The sequence below is a fragment of the Rattus norvegicus genome, chromosome 3, assembly GCF_021556685.1.
Source record: "Rattus norvegicus strain SHRSP/BbbUtx chromosome 3, alternate assembly SHRSP_T2T, whole genome shotgun sequence".
NCBI classification, from domain to species: Eukaryota; Metazoa; Chordata; class Mammalia; order Rodentia; family Muridae; genus Rattus; species Rattus norvegicus.
The window spans coordinates 113837876-113858554 of record NC_141536.1 but is presented as its reverse complement, the minus strand read 5'-3'; the positions used below and the strand labels follow the sequence as shown (position 1 = coordinate 113858554).

At 40.5% G+C, this 20679-nt stretch overlaps 1 protein-coding gene across 4 annotated transcripts in view; it reads left to right on the top strand.

Moving 5' to 3' along the window:
- The first annotated feature begins 714 nt into the window (after positions 1-714).
- Trpm7 (transient receptor potential cation channel, subfamily M, member 7) overlaps positions 715-20679 on the top strand; it is a 90948-nt gene continuing 70983 nt past the window's right edge. Inside the window, exons 1-3 of one of the 4 annotated variants that reach the window (XM_087654380.1) lie at positions 726-968; positions 2686-2804; positions 17507-17586. In XM_087654380.1, coding sequence (XP_087510506.1) covers positions 2754-2804; positions 17507-17586 — 131 coding nt within the window. In that variant the 5' untranslated portion in view covers positions 726-968; positions 2686-2753. 4 annotated transcript variants of the gene reach the window in all.

Genomic DNA, 20679 nt, shown 5'->3' with positions numbered 1-20679 from the left:
TCGAATTTACTGCAATCCTCCTGCCTCAGCCTTTTGAGTGCTGGGATTACAGGCATGTGCCAACTACTCCAGGTCAAAACAAAAAACAAAAACAAAACAAAACAAAACAAAAAAACCAAAATCCAAAATCCTTTCAGGATGGCGAAAGCTGGCAATCCCAGAACTGTGGGATTAAAAGCAAATTCCATAGTTCAAGGTCATTTTAGGTCAGGAGCCTGAGCCACAAGGGACTCAAAAAACACTAATTGTCTGACATTCCAGTTCCAGATGATCTAGGGCGGTCTTCCGAGGACACTGCACACATATGTTACACAGACATACATGAGGCAAAACACACATACACATAAAATAAGCCACTTATAATAGCAGCGATAATAACAGACTGCACCCTTGATGGGAAAGGATAACGTGTGGGAAAGCTATCGCTAATAACCAACATAGACCGATGCGATAGCAAAAGAAACAAGACAATCGTGTCTGGCCGCGGGAGTTACTTTTTGGCGAACCCGGGGATCCGGTCATTAAAGCGGAACAAGTTCTCACAGACGGAGGCAGGGGAAGCTGAAGCCAGCAACACCAGGGAAAACCGCAGCTCTGCGCTTCCCGGCCGGCGGCTGGGCGGGGATTAGGGGTAGGCCGCAGTAAACGCGCCCTTCACGTGACACGCCCTCCGCGCGACGCACTCGACGCCCCCGTCACGTGGCTGCCGCGGCCCCGTCTCCGGCGGAGGCGGGCGCGGGCGCGTCCCTGTGGCCAGTCACCCGGCGGAGCTGGTCGCACAATTATGAAAGACTCGACTTCTGCTGCTAGCGCTGGAGCTGAGTTAGTTCTGAGAAGGTTTCCCGGGGCTGTCCTTGTTCGGTGGCCCGTGCCACCGCCTCCGGAGACGCTTTCCGATAGATGGCTGCAGGCCGCGGAGGAGGAGGAGGAGCCGCTGCCCTTCCGGAGTCCGCCCCTTGAGGAGAATGGTACGGAGCCGGGCCTGGCGCGGGCGGGCCTCGCGGGAGCCTGTGCGCCGCTCCGGGGAGCTCTGTGGCCCTCTGGGCGCCTCCGCTCGTAGCGGAGCCGCGGAGTTGACACGGAAAGGGAGGGAGGGCTGAGGTGTTACGGAAAGGAGAAGGGAGCGGGTTCCGAGCTGTGACTTATTGGCTGTGCCGCAGACTCTCTACAGGTACATTTTCTATTATTATTACTTTTTAATAGAACGGGAGTGATTTTGACGGTGTAGACTGCGTTGTGGTTCGGGCTTTTCTTTAGGAAGGGACAGGGAAGGGACAATTCCTGGGAGGCTGAGACTGCGTTGCCAGGTCTGCGTCGAACTACCTCATCTGTTGTCCCAGACAGTTTGAAGCCAATGTGCAGACTGGAGGGAGTCGGTGTGTTGCAGCGTTGGCTAGAGCTTTTGTTGTTAAGGCCAGGAACCGGATTTGGAGATTTCTTACAAAGAAAGCCATTTAGATCTAGGATCTGAGCAGGAAAGGCATTCCTGCTCAGTAGTTTAACTTGATAGGCTTTATGCAAACTGGTGTTCCTTTGCCGAAGTCTGACAGGTTTAGTTTTCTTCTTTTTCTTTATTTTTGAGACAAGGTCTTGCTTGTAACCCTGGCTGGCCTGGAACTCGCTGTGTATACCAGGTTGGCTCTAAACAGAGATCCGCTTACTTCTGCCTCCCAGAATTAAAGACGTGCGCCACCACGTCCGGCTAGGTTTAGAAGTGTCTTTAAAAAGTACATGTGAAAGTAATGCATTTCTCACTTTGGTTTGAGAAGTCATTGAAGACTACTTTTACTTGAGACTGGGTTACATGTAGCCCAGGCTGGCCTCAAATCCAGAGGCCCTCATTGAGTTCCTTATCCTCTTGCCTCCATCTTCTGAGCTCTGGAATTACAGGTGTCTGTCACCTCGCTTTTCCTATTTCTTGAAAGGAAAGTTCAAATCCCTCTACCTCTGCTAAATCATTTCATTTAAATACTTACGGCTTTGATTTAAAGGACTCTACTGGAGGGTGAGTTGAATCCAAGTGCCTTGCAAGTCGTTAAGTACTGACTATTCAGTGGTATATCTAGTTTTTCATTTTAGATGGTAAACAGCATACATTTGTTTAAAATGTTTTCATTAACCCCCCCCAACCCCCAAAATAGCTTTAGTTTTGTAAGTAATTCATATATGGCACATAGTTTGAACTTAGTATCGTTTGGACATGCATAAACTTGTTGATTCTGTAAGAAGAACAGTCTCACTTTAAAATTTAAAATTAAGAATCTTAATTTTATTTTTTTACCCTGCTTAATTCCTAACTAATAGTGAGTTGAGTGATTAACATTACACTATGCATTTGAGTTATAGTAAAATCTTAGGAGAGCTTAAAATAGTGTGTGTGTGTGTGTGTGTGTGTGTGTGTGTGTGTGTGTGTGTTTCTTTTCCTCCTCCTTCCTCATTGTCATCTTTTTTTTTCCCCTCCAAGACCAGGCTAGCTTCTAAATAAGAGATCTGCCTCCTGAGTGCTGGGATTAAATGCTTGCACCACCATGCTTGACTAAAAAGTGGGTTTTTTATTCAATAATTCAATTCAGTTTCCTCACCTTTTGGGTCATCTGTCCAAAAAAAAAAAAAATCACTTGGGAATAATGGGTCTATACTATATAATTCTTATTATAAATTGTTATTTTCATGAGTCTGTTACAGGCCATGGAGCTGGTTCCTTGGGTAAAGGTGGAAAAGAAAGGGATTAAGATGCCAAAAATCAAAGAATTATGCCAGCCATGGTAGTGCACACTTTTAATCCCAGCACCAGGGAGGCAGAGGTAAGCAGATCTGAGTTTAGTCCTGCCTTGAAAAATCAAAATAAATAAATAGGTAACTTTTGTGGACTAGTATTTCTAGTGTTGTTTATAACCAACTGTTAAATGAAACCATGTTGTAATTTGATCATTGCCTAAAATGTGCAGGTATGATGGTTGAAGGCATTACTTAAAATATAAACTGAAAAAATGCTTATTCCTGGGTGCATAGTTTACTGGCAGATTGATTGTGTACAGAGTATGTGTAATGCTTTGGTTCAATCTCTAACATTGGAGATGGGTAAGTAAAAGTTTTGAAGTGGTCTATCCAAGTTAGCACTTGGAAAACTGAATAGAATGCTCTAGTCAGAGGTTTTGTGACACAGTACCCTTATATTTTTGTCCAGTATTTGAACACTAGATTATATACTTCCGTGTTGAAAAAAAAGAAAAAAGATTGACCAGTGGACTTGTTACTAGCATTACCTGTAGTTCTTAATTCAATCACACAATACTTTTGGGTCATAGCCGTTAATGATGTTTGCCATTGATAATTATTCAGCCTTGGTTCCCTTTCTTTTTAGGAAACTTTCAACATTGAATATGCTGCACATGTGTTTTGTGTTTTGTTTTCTCTTTTGAAAGTATGTTTTAAGTTTGATATCTGGAAATAAACTTAAGGGTAGTTGAGATTAGCTTGGAATATAAACATGAAGATTTGAGCTCCTCATTTATGTGAGTATATCAAAATTTAGATGAATGTCATTTTTTCTTTTAATTTATTAGTGCAGGTACCTACAAAGGCCAGAGCTAGAGTCCCCTGAAGTTGGAGTTACAGGCAGTTGTGATCTGTCTGATTGGGAATCAGTTTCTAATCCTCTGTAAGAATAGTGTGTGCTCTTTACTGCTGAGCCATCCCTCCAGTACCAGGTGTCACTTTTTTTTTTTTTTAAATGGGGTATCACTAAGTAACTGTGTAGCTTGGAACTTGCTGTATAGATCAGATTGGCCTTGAACGCATAGATATTCATCTGCTGCCTCCTGATTGCTGGGACTAAAAGGGTGTACCACCAAGCCTGGTTCAGTGTGTCACCTTTAAATGGTATTTTACAACTATTAAACTAATTCCAATGGTTCGTGTATACAAATGAATTGGAGAATTGAGCCTTTCAGTTTATTTTTAAAAGTTAAAAAGATAATCTAATTTGAAGTAGATAAGTACTTTCAGAGATTTATTGACTCTGATTTGGTTCAGTTTGGATTTAGAAAATGGTTCTCCATCTATACATCATGTTTTTGGGTAGTATGCTCAGTTCTCTGAAGATTTAGATTTGTATTTTGCCTTGTTTTTCAAGACAGGGATTCTTTGTGTAGTCTTGGCTGTCCTGGAATTAGCTCTGTAGATCTGGCTGCTTCTGCCTCCCAAATGGTGGGATTAAAAGTGTGTTGCCACCACCTCCCAGCTTTAGAATTTTTAGAACCTACTAAGTCTTGCTCTGTGAAGGTGAGAAGTTCTTCTGGTAGACTTGGCCCTTACTGAATCATCTTTATCTTATCTCTTTTATTTGGCTATATTGCCTAGGCTGATTTCCTAAGGGCCTAAGGGATGGATCCTCATGTCTCCACCTTCTGGATAACTGTAACTAGTTGTACACTGCTCCATCTGATTTAATATATCATAGCCTGTTATCATTAACTTCTAAAGGTAAATGGTCCTTTCTTTCTCTTTGACGTCAGGAGCTGTGTCAGGATTAAAGTCTGTGAATTACTTTTTGTCTCTCCTACCGTTATTTAAACACACTAAAACCTTAAGTATCTCAACTATCTAAATTCCAGACTGCCAGAAACCTCAACCTTTTTCTTTACTTATGGAAAGAAAAAAGACTCCCAAGTCAATCCATATCAATAATATAGCAACCTTGACAGAATTTACTTATTGTAGATATACAAAGTGAAAGTTAGCAGTTACCCACTTTCTCCTGACAGTTTTGTAGTGTGCCAAAAGCGATAGAAGAAAAGGTAGCCAAGAAGCTGTTACTATGAGGAGGAGATTGGAAAAGGTTTTTTCAATTAGAGTGCTTCACCTTATCTTTTAGTGTGTGAATCGAGTCTTTGGAATCTTTAAGAATATAAATTTACTGTAACAGACACAGGATATTCTTGAATCTAATATGTTTTAAACAAAATTTGATAGATTAGCTAGTAGATATTAACATTTAGATCTGACTATTCTAAATGTTTTACATATGCCAATTACATACTGTTCACTCAAAAAATTATGAAGTAAACACTTTATTAGTTGCACAATCACTGATTAAAAGTTAAGCCTGGTGGTGGTGACAGCAGCTATACAAGCAAGCCTTTAATCCCACTACTCAGGAGGCAGAGGCAGAGGCAGAGGCAGAGGCAGAGGAGAGGCAGAGGAGAGGCAGAGGAGAGGCAGAGGAGAGGCAGAGGAGAGGCAGAGAGGCAGAGGCAGAGAGGCAGAGGCAGAGAGGCAGAGGCAGAGAGGCAGAGGCAGAGAGGCAGAGGCAGAGGCAGAGGCAGAGAGGCAGAGGCAGAGGCAGAGGCACAGGAGGAGGCAGAGGAGGCAGAGGCAGAGGCAGTGGCAGTGGCAGTGGCAGTGGCAGTGGAGGTGGAATCAAGGTTCTAGGCCAGCCTAGTGTAGACAGTTCAAGGACAGCCAGAGAGCTATGCCAAGAAACCCTGCATCCTGAAGTTACTAATTGTTAGGTAGATGTTGACCTGCCAAACCAGATGCCTGGAAGTGGAGCTTGTTATTTAAGGAGATGTGTACTTGTGAGCTCTCAGGTGAAAGGTGTTAATGTTATAAGGTTTTATTTTGTTTGTTTGTTTGTTTAAGTAAAATTGGAAGCTGGAGAGAAGTCTCAGTAGTTCAAGAGCACTTTGCTCTTTGAGATGATCAGAGTATGGTTCCTAGCATCTCTATTGGGAGGCTCACAACCAGCTGTAACTTCAGCTCCAGGGGACCTAACCCCCTCTTGGTATCGGAGAGCATCAATACCTGGCACACACTCACAGACATACACAGAATAAATCTTTGTTTTTAAAAAGTAAAATTGCTTAAAATTGGTAAAAATGATTTTTTCATTAGTATACTATATTTTCTTCCAGTGACATGAAACCTAGTAGAATTTCCTTTATTACTAAGTTTCTTACATATAGACAACTCCAGATGCAACTCCATTTTATGTACTTTACTTTGACAGAGTATATGAGGGAGGGTTCTTAGGAGATTGGAAAAGTTATCTACTAAACCAAATACATTTCTTTGAGAGGAAATTCTGTATTAAGGAAATTCCAAAAACATATATGTATTAATAAAAAACTGTCAAAATACTCAGACAATGGTGTTAATAGCATTTGCTCACCGAGTAAAACCTGGGCTTTCTAGTAGATAATGCCCTAGTATTTCTTTAGGTACCCCTTTTTCAGATTAATTTTTGTTATATATCCAAATATTATCATTAGCTATTGGTGGATGGGTCCATTTATTTGATGTATCTGCTGCATTGTTAGGAAAACAGCTACTTTATTAAGAGAATCTACCTCGAAGCATCTGCTTTGAGTGAGATATGTCTCTCGTAGTCTTGGGTATTTGAACACTTGCTTCACATTTGATGATGCTGTTTGGGGAGGATTAGGTATGCTTTGCTGGAAAAAGTATATTATTAAGGATGGGCATTGAGATGAAGAAGCCTAGCCTATTTCCAGTTCTTTCTCTGCTTCATATTTATAGTGAAGGATGTGAGCTCATGGCCATTTTCCTGCCATGATGGACTCCTATCCCTCTGGAATTCTAAGCCCCAATAAATTCTGTTTTATCGCAGCAACAGGAAAGTAACTAATATATGCAATATGAACTATTAACAGTAAGCTGTCTCTCTAGCCCAGCGGTTCTCTAGGTTTCAGCCTCTTTGACTATCTCCAAAAATACTTACATTATGTACGATTCATAGTAGTAGCAAAATTAGTTATAAAGTAGTAACAAAAAATAATCTTATGGGCTGGAGAGATGGCTCAGCACTGATTGCTCTTCCAAAGGTACTAAGTTCAAATCCCAGCAACCACATGGTGGCTCACAACCATCTGTAATGGGGATTCAATGCCCTCTTCTGGTGTGTCTGAAGACAGCTGCAGTGTACTCATATACATAAAATAAATACATAAATCTTTTTAAAAAATCTTATGTTTGGGGGGATCACCACAAATGAGGAAACAATATTAAAGTGTAGCAGCATTAGAAAGGTTGAGAATCACTACTTTGTGGGGGTTTTTTGTTTGTTTGTTTGTTTGTTTGTTTATTTTGGTTTTGTTATTAGAGATAATGATTTCTCTATGTGACCCTGGCTGTCCTGGCACTCATACTGTAGACCCAGCTGGCCTCGACTCAGAGCCACCTGCCTCTGCCTCTAAGTGCTGAGATTAAAGGCATGTGCCACCACTGCCTGACCCCCTTATAGTTTTTAATATTCTTAAAGTAAGTGTGTGTGTTTGTGTGTGTGTGTGTGTGTGTGTGTGTGTGTGTGTGTGAGAGAGAGAGAGAGAGAGAGAGAGAGAGAGAGAGAGAGAGAGACAGAGACCCCTCTTAACCTCCCCACCAATATGCTCCAGGACTGCTTGGATTTACTTTGAGCAACACTGTAGGAATGGAACTGTGACATTTTTTTTTTGACCTAACTAAAATACCTAAAAGCCAAGAGGTGACCTACCTAGTTCCTGATGCCCATCCCAATGTTTCATTCTGGACCTACTGATTGTAACTCTTGAGGAGCCTGCCTCATTTACTGACTCATCTCAAAGCTTTTTTGTTCCTTTTCAGTCTCAGACCTTGTTTGTTGCCCCAGAGCCAACATGGTGCCAGAAGGGGCACCCTTATGTTTTCAGCAACTTTACTTCCCACTGCTTGGGATGTGGGAACTGTAAGACTGGAATTGTGATGATGGATTAGCAAACAAAACCTTTAGTTAATTAGATGCCCACCCATCCTAGTAAAAATGGGATTTTTTACTACCCATTGTCACAAAAATGAATGATTTTCAGTACCTGATAGCTATAAGTAATGCTGATTTCACTTCTAGCTAGCAGTTTTAAGGGTGCTTGTTCAATTTTTTTTTTTTGTTACTAAACTTTGTTTTATGGTAACTAAATATTTCACAAATAACACATTTGAATGTATTCATTGTAGTTAGGGTTTTATTAATGGAAAGCATGTGGATTCTAGATAGTGAAAAACAGGTGTTTAGAACAGTGGTTACCAGGAGTAAAGACCCTTTCCTACCTGGTCTTCATAAAACAAGTGGAAGAAAGACGCTCAAGAAGAGCAAGGTAGGTGCTATGTGGAGGGTCAGAGGCTCTGTGTGGCTAGCACTTTCTGGGCTTTTCCTCAGCTCACTAGCCCATTTCATTTCTCAGGAGTGCTTTCCCTTTCTGAAACTGTTTGTTAGTTTTGGTCCAATTAAATTGTTTCTTTGTTGGTCCAGTTAAATTGGAGCTCTCTGTGTAGCTCAGTCTCCCAGTCTTCCTGCCTCCATCTAAGCGCTGGGATTATAGGCAGCACCACTACTTCCAGATAGTTTTTAGTAGTCAGTTGCAGATCAGTAAAGACATGGTTTTCCTACTGAGGGCCAAAGACGGGATTAGATCTGTCTGCTCTATGGTTGATCTAAGATCCAGCGAGGAACAGTTGATGCAGACTTGTTGATAATCCCAGACCATTTTAAAAATTTTTATTTGATTTTTATTATTTTATGTATATACCTATTTCGCCTGCATGTATGTGTACTATGTGTGAGCAGTGATAGTTGAGGATAGAAAAGGGCATCAGACTCACTAGAATTGGAGTTACAGGTTGCTGTGAGCCACAGTATAAAAATGCTGGGTATTGAACTTGGGTTCTCTGGAAGAAGCATCCAGTGCTAGTAACCAATGAGCCATCTATCCAGCACAATCTGGATTTTTAAAGTTTTTATCTTTACTTTAGTCCAAGAAGATTCCTTGGTAAATATAGTAGTTATTTTTCTGTTGCGACATAGGGAGGCAGGGGGTTTGGGTTAGAGGGATAGAGCCTATCATGATGGAGAAGACCTGACAGCAGGAGCAAGAGGCCTACCTGCCAGTCAGGAAGCAGAGACATCAAATTTTATCTGTACATAGAAAGCAAAGAAAGCACAAGAAGTTGGGCCAACAAACTATAAAAACTACAGATATTTTGCATCCAAAACCAATATAAACTTTAAGGTTTTTTATAATTCGTAACTCTATAGTTCATGGTTATGTGGTGGTTTGAATATGTTTGGCTCATGAGAAGTTGGCACTGTTAGGAGGTGTGGCCTTGTTGGAGGAAGTGTGTCGCTTTATAGTCAGACTTTGAGGTTTCTTGGTGCTCAAGCTCTGTGCAGTGGGGAAGAAAGCCTCCTCCTAGCTGCCTGCAGAAGACAGTCTCCTTGGTTGTCTTCAGATCGAAGTGTAGACCTCTAAGCTCCTCCAGCACTATGTCTGCCTGCATGTTGCCATGCTTCCTACCTTAATGATAATGGACTGAACCTCTAAAACTGTACGCCAGCCCCAAATTGCCTTGATCATGGTGTCTATTTAGAGCAATGTAAACCCTAAATAAGATAGGATACATCTGATAAATTATATTTTCAAGTAATTTTGTTTTTAATCTTTATAATTTGAAGTTTCATCAGTAATTGTCTTAGGGGCTGGAGAGATGGCTTGGTGGTTAAGAGTACTGGCTGCTCTTCCAGAGGACCCAGGTTCAATGGCAAGCACCCATGTGCCATCCAGTACATTGTCTATAATGCAAGTTCCAGGGGATCTTGCATTAGATTTCATACAGAAATATATGCAGGCAAAACAGTGCACATAAAATGAAAACCTTTTTTTTTAAAAAAGTATTTGTGTTTTTATTGCTATATAAAACACTATAACCATAAACAACTTGGGAAAAGGCTTTATTCATCTATAACTCAGGTCATACTCCATCATGGAAGGAAGTAATTCAAGGCAGGAACTTAGAAGATGGAACTGAAGCAGATAACTTTGGAGCAATGCTGCTGCCTACTGACTTGCTCCTCATGACTTGCTCTGCTTCCTTTACACAACTCAGGACCAGCTGCCCATGGGTAGCAGTACCCACAGTAAACTGTGCCCTCCAAGTCAATTGTTAATCAAGAAGATGCCTCTCAGACTTGGAATTTGAAGGCATTTTCTGAAGTTCCTCTTCCTAGATATAATTCTGGCTTGTATGAAGTTGATAAAGCAATCAGGACAGCTGACTCCTTGTCAACTTGACACCACTACATTACTATTAAACTGTAACTCTCCCTTTCTTGTTTGAACATCCCAACTTTCTAAAAATCCAGCGGTTTTTAAAAATTAAATCACTTTAAAAGTTCAAAGTTTAAAATAGTGGTTTGATAACTGTTCATGCAAAATATAAAAACAAGCTAAATGCTTTCTTATTTCAAAAGGGAAGAACCAGGGCATAGTTATATTCAAATCAAAGCAAAACCAAAGTCCAGCAGTAAAGCCAAGTGTTGGACATGTGGGACTAATGATCTTCTGGGTTCAGAGGACATGAGTAGCTCCATTCCTGTCTTTTCGCATAGCATGTGTCATAGTCTCAGCCCAGCTTCATTTTACAGTTGTTGACTTTGATGGTTGTTCCATGATGACTGACATCTCCAAAAGTCTGTAGTCTGTAGTCTGTCCTGTAACTAGTCTGCACTTTCACTAGTAGCCTCTCCTAGACTCTCTTCAGGGACTCTGACCCTGTCATATGGTACCAAGCTTTAGCTTTCCTCCATGGCCTCCTCATTCCTGAACCTTCTGCAAGCGAGGCTGCACCTTTACACTGGCCTCTCATAGTGCCAAGCCCTTGCTGCTCCCCTCAACCATTTCATTCTTCACATGACCAAGTTTGGCTGCCAACATGAGGTAAAATCCTTGGCCCCCTCTGGACCAAACACTTCCCAGAAGATTTTGCCTCAGTGATGCTATTCCTCTTCTCTTCATTTTTTTCAAGGTCTGGTCATTTATTTATTACTTTCTTTGGTTGTTGTTATTGTTTTGTTTTTCAAGGCAGGGTTACTCTGTGTAGCCCTAGCAATCCTGGAACTCACTTTGTAGACCAAGCTGGCCTTGAATTCAGAGATCCACCTGCCTCTGCCACACAAGTGCTAGAATTAATTAAAGGGTTAAGGGTTGTGCCACTACGCCTGGGTTATTTGTTATTCTTAAAAGACTTATTTCTTACTGGACTCAGATTTAGAAGTAGAAACTCACAGACAGCCTACATCTATGTCTCTTGGCAATCTGTTTCTGGCATATTTCTTTGGCTTCCTTCATTCTCTTGACTAAAGTTTGGCATTTTCTAAAGTCTTGTTTTTCTTCTTGTTTCTTCAGAGTAGTACATTGATATTTGTGTTGGAGGACATGTAGAGTAACAAGATGCTCAATCTTAGGTGCTTTGGTCTTGAGCTCCTTATATTCTTTGTTCAAGGACTATCTGACAGCATATTGATGGTCATCATCTTTAAAGATACAGAAAAGCTTAGAGACGGTGAGCTTTTTTGGGCCCCAGCGATTGAAGCACAGTAGTATCTGTTAGTCCAGGAATATTCTCATTTTCTGTATCTCTTTGTCCCTGTCTCTTGTTATGCCCCTCCAGCCACCCCACCCCCCCATGGACACACTCTTCTTTTTTTTCCCCACATGGAGGGGTTTGATGAGAGAAGAAGAGGGGAGAAGTAAAGGCTGGCCATGAGCACTTGGAGGGAAGAGGGGAGGGGAATGGGGAGAGAAGGGACAAAGGGGAAGAGGGGAAGAGCAGGGAGCAAGAGGAGATAGAGAGCTCACACACTCCTTTTTTATCTCTCTTCCTCTCTCTCTCCCTCCCTATCCTTTCTTTCTCATAACAATACCCAAGTTGAGAGTGCTCAGATTGGCATCTACAATTTGTCCCACAATAGACTTATGCTTCCTTTCCCCAGTTTCCCTTGGTTATAACAACCAAAAGGTGCACTCTTTTGCTTCATGGGAAAACCTTGCTTGTTCCCACTGGTGATTCTTACCACATAACCCTTCTATTTTTTACTCAGAAGCAGTAGCAGCTACTTCTCTGGCCCATGTGCTTCTCCTAGAAAGTGCAAAGTTTGTGTTCATTGCCTACTTCTTTGAGTTTCTGACAACTGATGGCTGGAAAGGATATATTCATCTTGATGTGGCTGACCACTTAGGAGATGCCATAAAAAAAGAGCCGTTCTTAGTCTTCTACTCCAGCTGACCAGTATGGGTTGTCCTTGCAAAGCAAAGATTTCACTTTAATGTCTCTAGTCTCCTGTTAATGAAAGCTGATTCTTATGCACCAACTGACCAAAATTCAAAAATGGAATTGCCCCCATAGAGTGTTTTAAGGGACTCTTAAACTTTCCCCTGAAACTACACAAGCCAGGACTCTATTATCTGCTCTGTTTTCAGCATTATAGTCTGCGTTCCCACAGCAGCTTATGAAGCTCTGAACATCCAATGGGTTTTCCAGCCCATAGTTCTAATATCCCCACAATTACCCCCAAAACATGATCAGTTCTATTATAACATCCCACAAATCTGGGTATCAATTTCTGTCTTATTTAGGGTTTCTATTATTGTGAAAAAAACACTATGATCTAAAACAAGTTGAAAAGGAAAGGATTTATTTCATTTTAACTTTCAGGTCATACTCTACCATTTACTATGGGAAGTCAGAGCAGGAATTTGCAGGAAGCAGAAGTCATTGAGGGAAACCTGTTTACTGGCTTGGTCCTTATTGCTTGATCCTGCTTTCTTAAACAAACCAGGATCTGTTGCTCATGGATGGCAGCAGCCCCAATAATACATTGCGCCCTCCTCTATATGAATCATTAATCAAGAAAATGTACCCACAGTCTTGCCTAGAAGCAATCTGATACAGGCATTTTAGGTGTAGTTTTCTTTTTTATAATTTTGCTTGGCTTCTGGGCTTGATAGCACTTGATTGTATCTCTACACTTAGGGAGCTGTGATATTTCAGTTACTCCAATATTAAGAAAACTTGCCTTGTTAGGCAGAACTGCATAAAGAATGAGTATTTGGGTAAAGGTTCAATTTCAAGTTTGAGGTGCATTTTAGGTATAAAAAGAGCTGAATGCCAGACAGTTGATATGTGGCATGAGTTTGGGGTTGAAACATAGTTTGTTTTTGTTTGTTTTTTGAGGTAGATCTTTCAGTAGACTAGACTGGCCTTAAACTCACTCCCAAATGTTGGGATTAAAGGTGTGTGCTACTTCACCTGGCCTGCAATTTTTTTTTTTCAATGTTGGGATGGAATGTAGAAATAGACTTTTGTGAGTTATTCAATGTATAGTGAGCTAGCTATGAACATAATAGGAAAATATAGTTGGAAAGAAAGAAATTTAATGTCTGATTTTTTTTTTTTATCTTTTTTAGAAAATGAAGTATGCCAGCCTTTAAAAGATTGAGAAGGAAGGTTGGGCATAGGGGTACACTCCTTTAATCTCAAGAGAGCAGAGGCAGGCAAAATTTCTGTGAGTTTGAGACCAGCCAGTTTCATGCTAAGTTCCAGGCCATCCAGGTCTGTATAGTGAGACTTGTCTTTAAAAAAAAGAAAAGAAAAACAAACAATTGGGGAGGGCTGTGGACAATGTAGTGGTGGTAGAACATGTCATTAGTTATGGGCATGTTCCTAAATTCAATCTGTAGCAGCCCCCACCCACTCTGGAAATGGGGAAGGAGAATGAATCTACAAGGAAATGAAGAGTGGACCATACAGTAACATTCAACAATTATCTAATTTATTGAGTGCTTCTATTTTATAAGTGAGAACACAGTATGAGAATTAACCTGGGGATCTAAAGAATATCAATTGCTAGTCTATCAAACTTATTTCACACCTTCAATCCCAGCACTCTAGAGTCAGAGGCACTTGGAACTCTGAGTTTGAGGCCAGCCAGGTCTACATAGAGCGATACCCGATTCAGTAACAATGGAACTTACCTGAGGAGGGTGACTTGAAAATCTGACTGCTTTACTGTAGGTTCTAGAAAGTATTGGAAATGTTCAGAGTTAAAAAGCCAAACTTGGGGCTGGGGATTTAGCTCAGTGGTAGAGCGCTTACCTAGGAAGCGCAAGGCCCTGGGTTCGGTCCCCAGCTCCGAAAAAAAAGAACCAAAAAAAAAAAAAAAGCCAAACTTTTCTCTAGTGCTCTTTGTGCTTATCCAGGTCGAGGCAGAAGCATGAACTGGGTAGCTTGAGGGAAAAGTGCAGTCAAGAAAAGGTCTGTGTTCTTTCTTTAAAGGCTTGGAGATATTCTGCATCCTGATGGGAATAAACCAGTTAATATAAGGAAAAAGCTAGAAAATTGGTGAAGAATGTCCCTGATTTCAAATGTATGGGATTTAGGGCCAGTGGTTGTATTTGAATGGTAGCATAGTTACAACTGTGAAGGAAAAGTGAATGTTGATAGAGTAGGAGAGTAATTTTGTTTAGCTTTGGGTTACTTTGTTTTTGTTGAGACAGGGTTTAACTGTGTAACCCAACCTGACTATCACAAACTCCGTGTTCTCTGCCTTTCCAGGGATTGAATTTAATTTGCTAGTTTGTGCTACAAGTACTTTTGCCCTCTAGGTGATCTTGCCAGCTCTTATAGGAGTTTGCAGTGGTTTTGTTCTGGATAAGAGACTGAGAATGATGGAGGGTAGTTGAGAAGGAAATGCAGGTATACCTAGGGAGGAAAAAAAAAAAAAAAAAAAAAAAAAAAAGACTAGCAAAGTTTCAAGTATTATAAAAAGACTGCCAGGATATGGAAGAGCTACGAGTTCTTTCCTGAGCAATCGAAACAGTCTTCAGAAAATGACCAGATTTTAGTTTACAAAGAAGGTTCTGGAAGGACTATGCAAATGGCCTTTGTCATGTAAGAAATGTTTGTAAAAGACTCTAAGTTCCATAGGGCCTAGTTGTAACTTTGTTGACTGAAGGTCATGTTGTAATTTTTGTCTAAGTAAGCACATTCAAAGGAACTTAATACCTAGTAAATGGAGATTTTTGAATGAGGTCAGAATGATTGAATTTCAGAAACAAATAAGATGAATTAAAATTTATCATTAATGTTTGAATTTCACTACCAACATTTTTTTCTAGAGGTTTCCTTTAGAAATATGAGTTCTTTGCCATCTACATGTGTGTAGGATATAAAAAAATTTTTATTTTTGCAGTCAGTGGTGGCACATACCTTTAATCCCAGCACTTAGGAGGCAGAGACAGGCAAATCTCTGAGTTTGAGGCCATCCTGGTCTGTGGAGTGAGTTCCAGGATGGCTAGAGTTATACAGAGAAACCCTGTCTCAAAGACCACCCCCTCCCCCCACATTTTTCTTATGCAGTGTCAGGAATTGAACCCAGACCTAATAGCTTTGTGGTCTCTGCAATCTCAAGACTACTCAGATTTAGAGACTTACTTTTAACTTCTCCTTCTTGCTGTTAGCATACGTGTGTAGGTCGGAGGCATTTGGGAGTCAGTTCTCTCTCCCAATATGTGGGCTTCAGGAATCAGATTCAGGTTAGCACCTTTACCCACTGAAATATCTAACTAGCTCAGTGTTCCTTTTTGTCATTTTTTTTTTCTTTCTTGGAGTGTGTGTATGTTCTGAAACAGGGTCTTACTTGGTAGGCCAAGCTCACCTGGATCTCAGTGCTCCATCCTCTTATCTGCCAAGTACTGGGATTACATGTGTACCTCACTGTGCTTGGCTTAACAAACTGATTTTTTTTTTTTTTAATTTGTGTGTATGAACCAGTGCCACTTGTGGTCCTGGTAGAGGCCAGAAGAGTGTACTAGGTCCTCTGGAGTGGGAATTACAGTCAGTTGTAAACCACCTGATCTGAATGTTGGGAACTGAACTCAGGTACTCTTCAAGAAAGCCAAGAACTTTTAACTGCAAGCAACCTCTTAGCCCCCATTATATTTTTTATTTTGGACATTTGGCTACTCTTTGTCACTGGCACCCACATTTTCCCTCCTCCAATCTCTAAGGCTATACTCTCACTTCACACAGTTTAGACCACATTTATAGCCTCGGTTGTCAAGATTGCACATCTCTGAAAAGGAAATCTCAACTAAATTCCTTTCTTCAGATTGGCCTATGGACATATCTGTGAGGCATGTTCTTAATGGGTACTCGTTGCAGGAGGGCCCAGACTACTGTGGGTGGTTCTGTCCTTAGAATAGCTGTATAAGACTGTAAACAGCATTTCTCTATGATCTCTGCTTCAGTTTCTGCCTTTACTTTCCTCAGCAATGAACTTTTAGTTGGAAGTGTAGGCTTAAATAAACCTTTTCTTCCTTGAGTTGTTTTGGTTGTGGGCTTTTGTTACCACAAGAAGAAAGCAAACTAGAACAGAATATGTGACACATTATTCACATCTAAGAATTTTAGATACTTGTGTTTGTTTACTTCTTGGTTGGTTGGTTTTTCCAGACAGTGTTTCTCTCTGTGTAGCCCCAGCTATTCTGGATCTCTTATCTATAGGACAAGGAAGGCCTTGAACTCAGAGATCTGCCTGCCTTCCAAGTGCTGGGATTAAAGGCCTAACTTGATACTTGTGGTTTTTATTTTGACTCCTAAGTACTTTATTTTAAATATTGAGGATTAATTTGATTTATTAATCACAGTGTGATCAGTCTGTATATTTTATAAATATATACATTGCCGGAATATTTGTTGATTCATCCTTATGGATAAATATACCATAACTTTTTGTGAATTTCCTATGTTGTGTTTGAAGAAAGTAAATGCATCTTTTTTTTTACTGTGGGATGCAGAAGTGGGCACATATTTATCAAAATGAACTTGTTTATTGTGTTTAAAACCTTTTAATATGCATATCCTAGTTAGAAGTATATTTAAACTTATGTGATCTAGAGTTATTGACATTTTCCTCACTGAGTTTTTGCTTTTTATTTTATTTTTTTTACTTACAATCTGATTGTGGTTAATCATAAGATTGACACATGAATTTGGTAGATTAAATGTTAATAACTTACCCTTACCGTATCTCCCGTCCAAGTACTTAAGAGCTCAGCCTTGTTTAACCTACAAGATGAGATGAGATATGCTGCTGCCTGGGTAGATCATAGATAGCCTACTCTGTTTCTGTCGATGCTTAGCAGTTTTTTCTGATGACTTTCCTTTGACTAGAACTTTGCTTGCTGCTCCTTTGCATCACAGCACCATTAGCCAGTCTGTGTCACTAAGCTTTCCAGAAATCCCTGAGAGATTAGGCTGGGCTTTGTTTTCTCTAAATTAAATGTGAAATGTGGCCTGCACTCCCCCCCTCCCCCCAGCTGGGGACCGAACCCAGGGCCTCCAACTCCCACTTTTAACTCTTAAGTGGTAAGTGGTTCAGGATCACATTAATTCTTCTTGAGGCTTATGTTTTATTCTGAGGCTCTCATATTCAGTTTGTTTCCTTTGGCACAGCACTGTTAAATCATGTCAGATTTAAGTGGAATTATTTTAATGATGAAGGTGTACCATCACTGAGAATAATATATCACAATTTAGTGGTTTAAAACAAAAATAAATACTATACATGTCTTTGTGTTTTTATTATAAAATTACTTCCTCAGATAAATTCGTTAACCATCTTTAAACTCTCTTTTAGTCCCAGAAATCCTGGATAGAGAGCACCTTGACCAAGAGGGAGTGTGTGTATATTATACCAAGCTCCAAAGACCCTCACAGGTAAGCATACATTGAAATTTAAATGTAAATTTATTGTTATTTACATTTAGCAAACAAATGTACATAATAATTTGAGGTTATTGTTTTTATCTTGAGAATGGGAAGAGACTTAGCAAGGTACCCAGTGCTCTAGAATTTCTGTTCTCAAACTTTTTCTGAATCATAATTGTCTAAGCTACATGCAGCAGCCATCCATCCTTTGAAACAACTCACCAAGTGGCCAAGCTGGCTGATGTACAAAGTAGTAGGGAGCTGTCTTAGTTAGGGTTTCACTGCTGCTAACAGACACCATGACCAAGACAACTCTTATAAATAAGGACAACCTTTAATTGGGGCTGGCTTACAGGTTCAGAGGTTCAGTCCATTACCAAGGCAGAAGCATGCCAGCATCCAGGCAGGTAGGCATGGTGTAGGAGGAACTGAGAGTTCTACATCTTCATCTGAAGGCTGCTAGCAGAATACAGGCTTCCAGGCAGCTAGGGTCTTAAAGCCCACACTCACAGTGACACACCTACTCCAATAAAGCCACAACTCCAAATAGTGACACTCCCTGGGCCACGTATATCCCAACCATCACAGGAACCCTTCCTGTGTGCCCTCCAGGGTTGCAGGCACACAGTATTGATGGTGGGAGTCTAGACTGAGGTCTTCATGTTTGTGTGACAAGAAGTATACTGACTGAGGCAACTTCCCAGACCCTGCAAAGGTTTTTAATTCTTTCAATCATTAGATAGCCTTAATGTCCCTGAAATAATTAACTTTTGTAATTATTTTTTCTAATGTAGCTTACTAAAGATATGTTATTGTTGGGGTTGGGGATTTAGCTCAGTGGTAGAGTGCTTGCTAGGCCCTGGGTTCGGTCCTCAGTTCCGGAAAAAAAAGAAAAAAAAAAGATATGTTATTGTTATATCACAGGTAACACAGTGGGTTAATATTTAGGATCTTGGTTCTAAGGCACCATTTTCTTCCAGAAAAATATGATTTTTGCTATTATTTAAAAACAGTAGATTCAGAGCTAATGGCGGTGGTACTTGCCTTTAACCCCAGCACTCCAGAGGCAGAGACTGGTCTACAGAGTGAGTTCTAGCACAGCCAAGGCTATACAGAGAAACTGTAAAAACAAAAAAAACAGGGGTTGGGGATTTAGCTCAGTGGTAGAGCGCTTGCCTAGGAAGCGCAAGGCCCTGGGTTCGGTCTCCAGCTCTGAAAAAAAGAACCAAAAAAAAAAAAACAAAAAAAACAGAAACAGAAAACCCAAAAACCCTTCCCCCAAAACACCATCATAATCAACAAAACTCAGAAGAGGTGATTGGGTGTGGTGATGCAAGCCTTTATTTAATCTTAGCACGTGGGAGACAGAGATGTGGGTTCTGAGTTCTAGGCCAATTTGGTCTATATAATCAGTTTCCAGTTTGGTCTATATAATCAGTTTCCAGTCTATCTAAGACAACTACATTGTGAGACCCTTTGCCCACAAACAAAAACAATAGATTGTATAAGTGTTGGGGAATTTTTTCTTGTGATATTGTTAAATTTACTCTGAAGTAGAAATAATATAAGCACTTGCCAGACATTAAAGGAACAACGACCTGTTACAAATACTTTAAGTGAAAGTCGCCTTTCTTACTACCGTTTTTTAGTCATAACTTCACAAAATATTCTGGTACTGTCCATTCCTTGACATAACTTCGAGAGAGAGAGAGAGACCTGGATAAAGTACAGTCATTCTCAGTTCAGCTCCCTAGCATTCATCTAAAAGCTAAGTGTGGTATCATATGCCTGTATTCTTAGCACTGTGGTAAGCCAAAATAGACATATCCAGGGGCCATATTGACCAGTTAGTCTAGCTATAACAGCAACCCCAGGTTCAATGAAAGAGACCCTGTATCAAAAAAACAAAAACAAAAAACAAAACAAACAAACAAAACATCGATGTGGAAGGCTGGAGAGATGGCTCACTGGTTAAGAGCACTCACTGTTCTTCTGGAAGATCCTGGTTCAAATCCCAGCTTCCACGTTAGCTCACAATGATTTACAACTCCAGTACCAAGTGATCTAGCTCCCTTTTTTGACTTCCAGGGGCATTATATACATGTCCACAGACAGACATTCAGGGGAAAACACCTATACATATAAAGATAAAAAGGTGGAGAAGTGATCCAGGAAGTCTTTTTGGCCTTCACTCTTGCATAATCATATGCATACACTGTCTCCCATACCTTCTAGAAATAGTCTTTGCATGTCCAAGCAGAGGTATATATAACCTTCTTCTCAACTGTAAAGTTTACACTGTTTAATGTATTATGTTTATTACTTATCTTGGAGACCATTGCTTCATTCTTTCTGTCTGTTTTCTTCTTGAGACAGGGTCTTACTGTATAGCCTCACGGGCCTGACACCTGGCTATGTAGACCAAGCTGACCTAGAGCTTACAGACATCCTTCTGTCTCCCACATGCACTATCACACCTGGCACAGACACACAGACACAGACAGACGACAGACAGACAGACAGACAGACAGACAGACACACACACACACACACACACACACACACACACACACACACACCGTACTTTTTTTTTTTTTTTTTTTCGGAGCTGGGGACCGAACCCAGGGCCTTGCGCTTCCTAGGCAAGCGCTCTACCACTGAGCTAAATCCCCAACCCCCACCCTGTACTTTTTTAGTGGTACTAGGATAGAACTCTTAAGCCTTACACATGTTAACATGTACTCTACCGCCGAGCTCTATCTCCAGCTTAGTACTTTATATTCATTTGTTGCATGTTATGTGTTGTATGTCTAAATCATTTGTGTTAGTACAGTATACTTTATTGATGGATATTTTAGTTATATTTTGTTTTTCTTTGTTAGAAATGCTATAATGTATTTTCATTTTTTACCTATACTTCAGATACTTTAAACAGATTTTAGCACATGCTTTTTAAATGCTTTTTGGGACTACAGAGATGGCTCAGTGGTTAAGAGCACTGTCTGCTCTTCCAGAGGTCCTGAGTTCAATTTCCAGCAACCACATGGTGGCTCACAACCATCTGTAATGGGATCTGATGCCCTCTTCTGGTGTGTCTGAAGA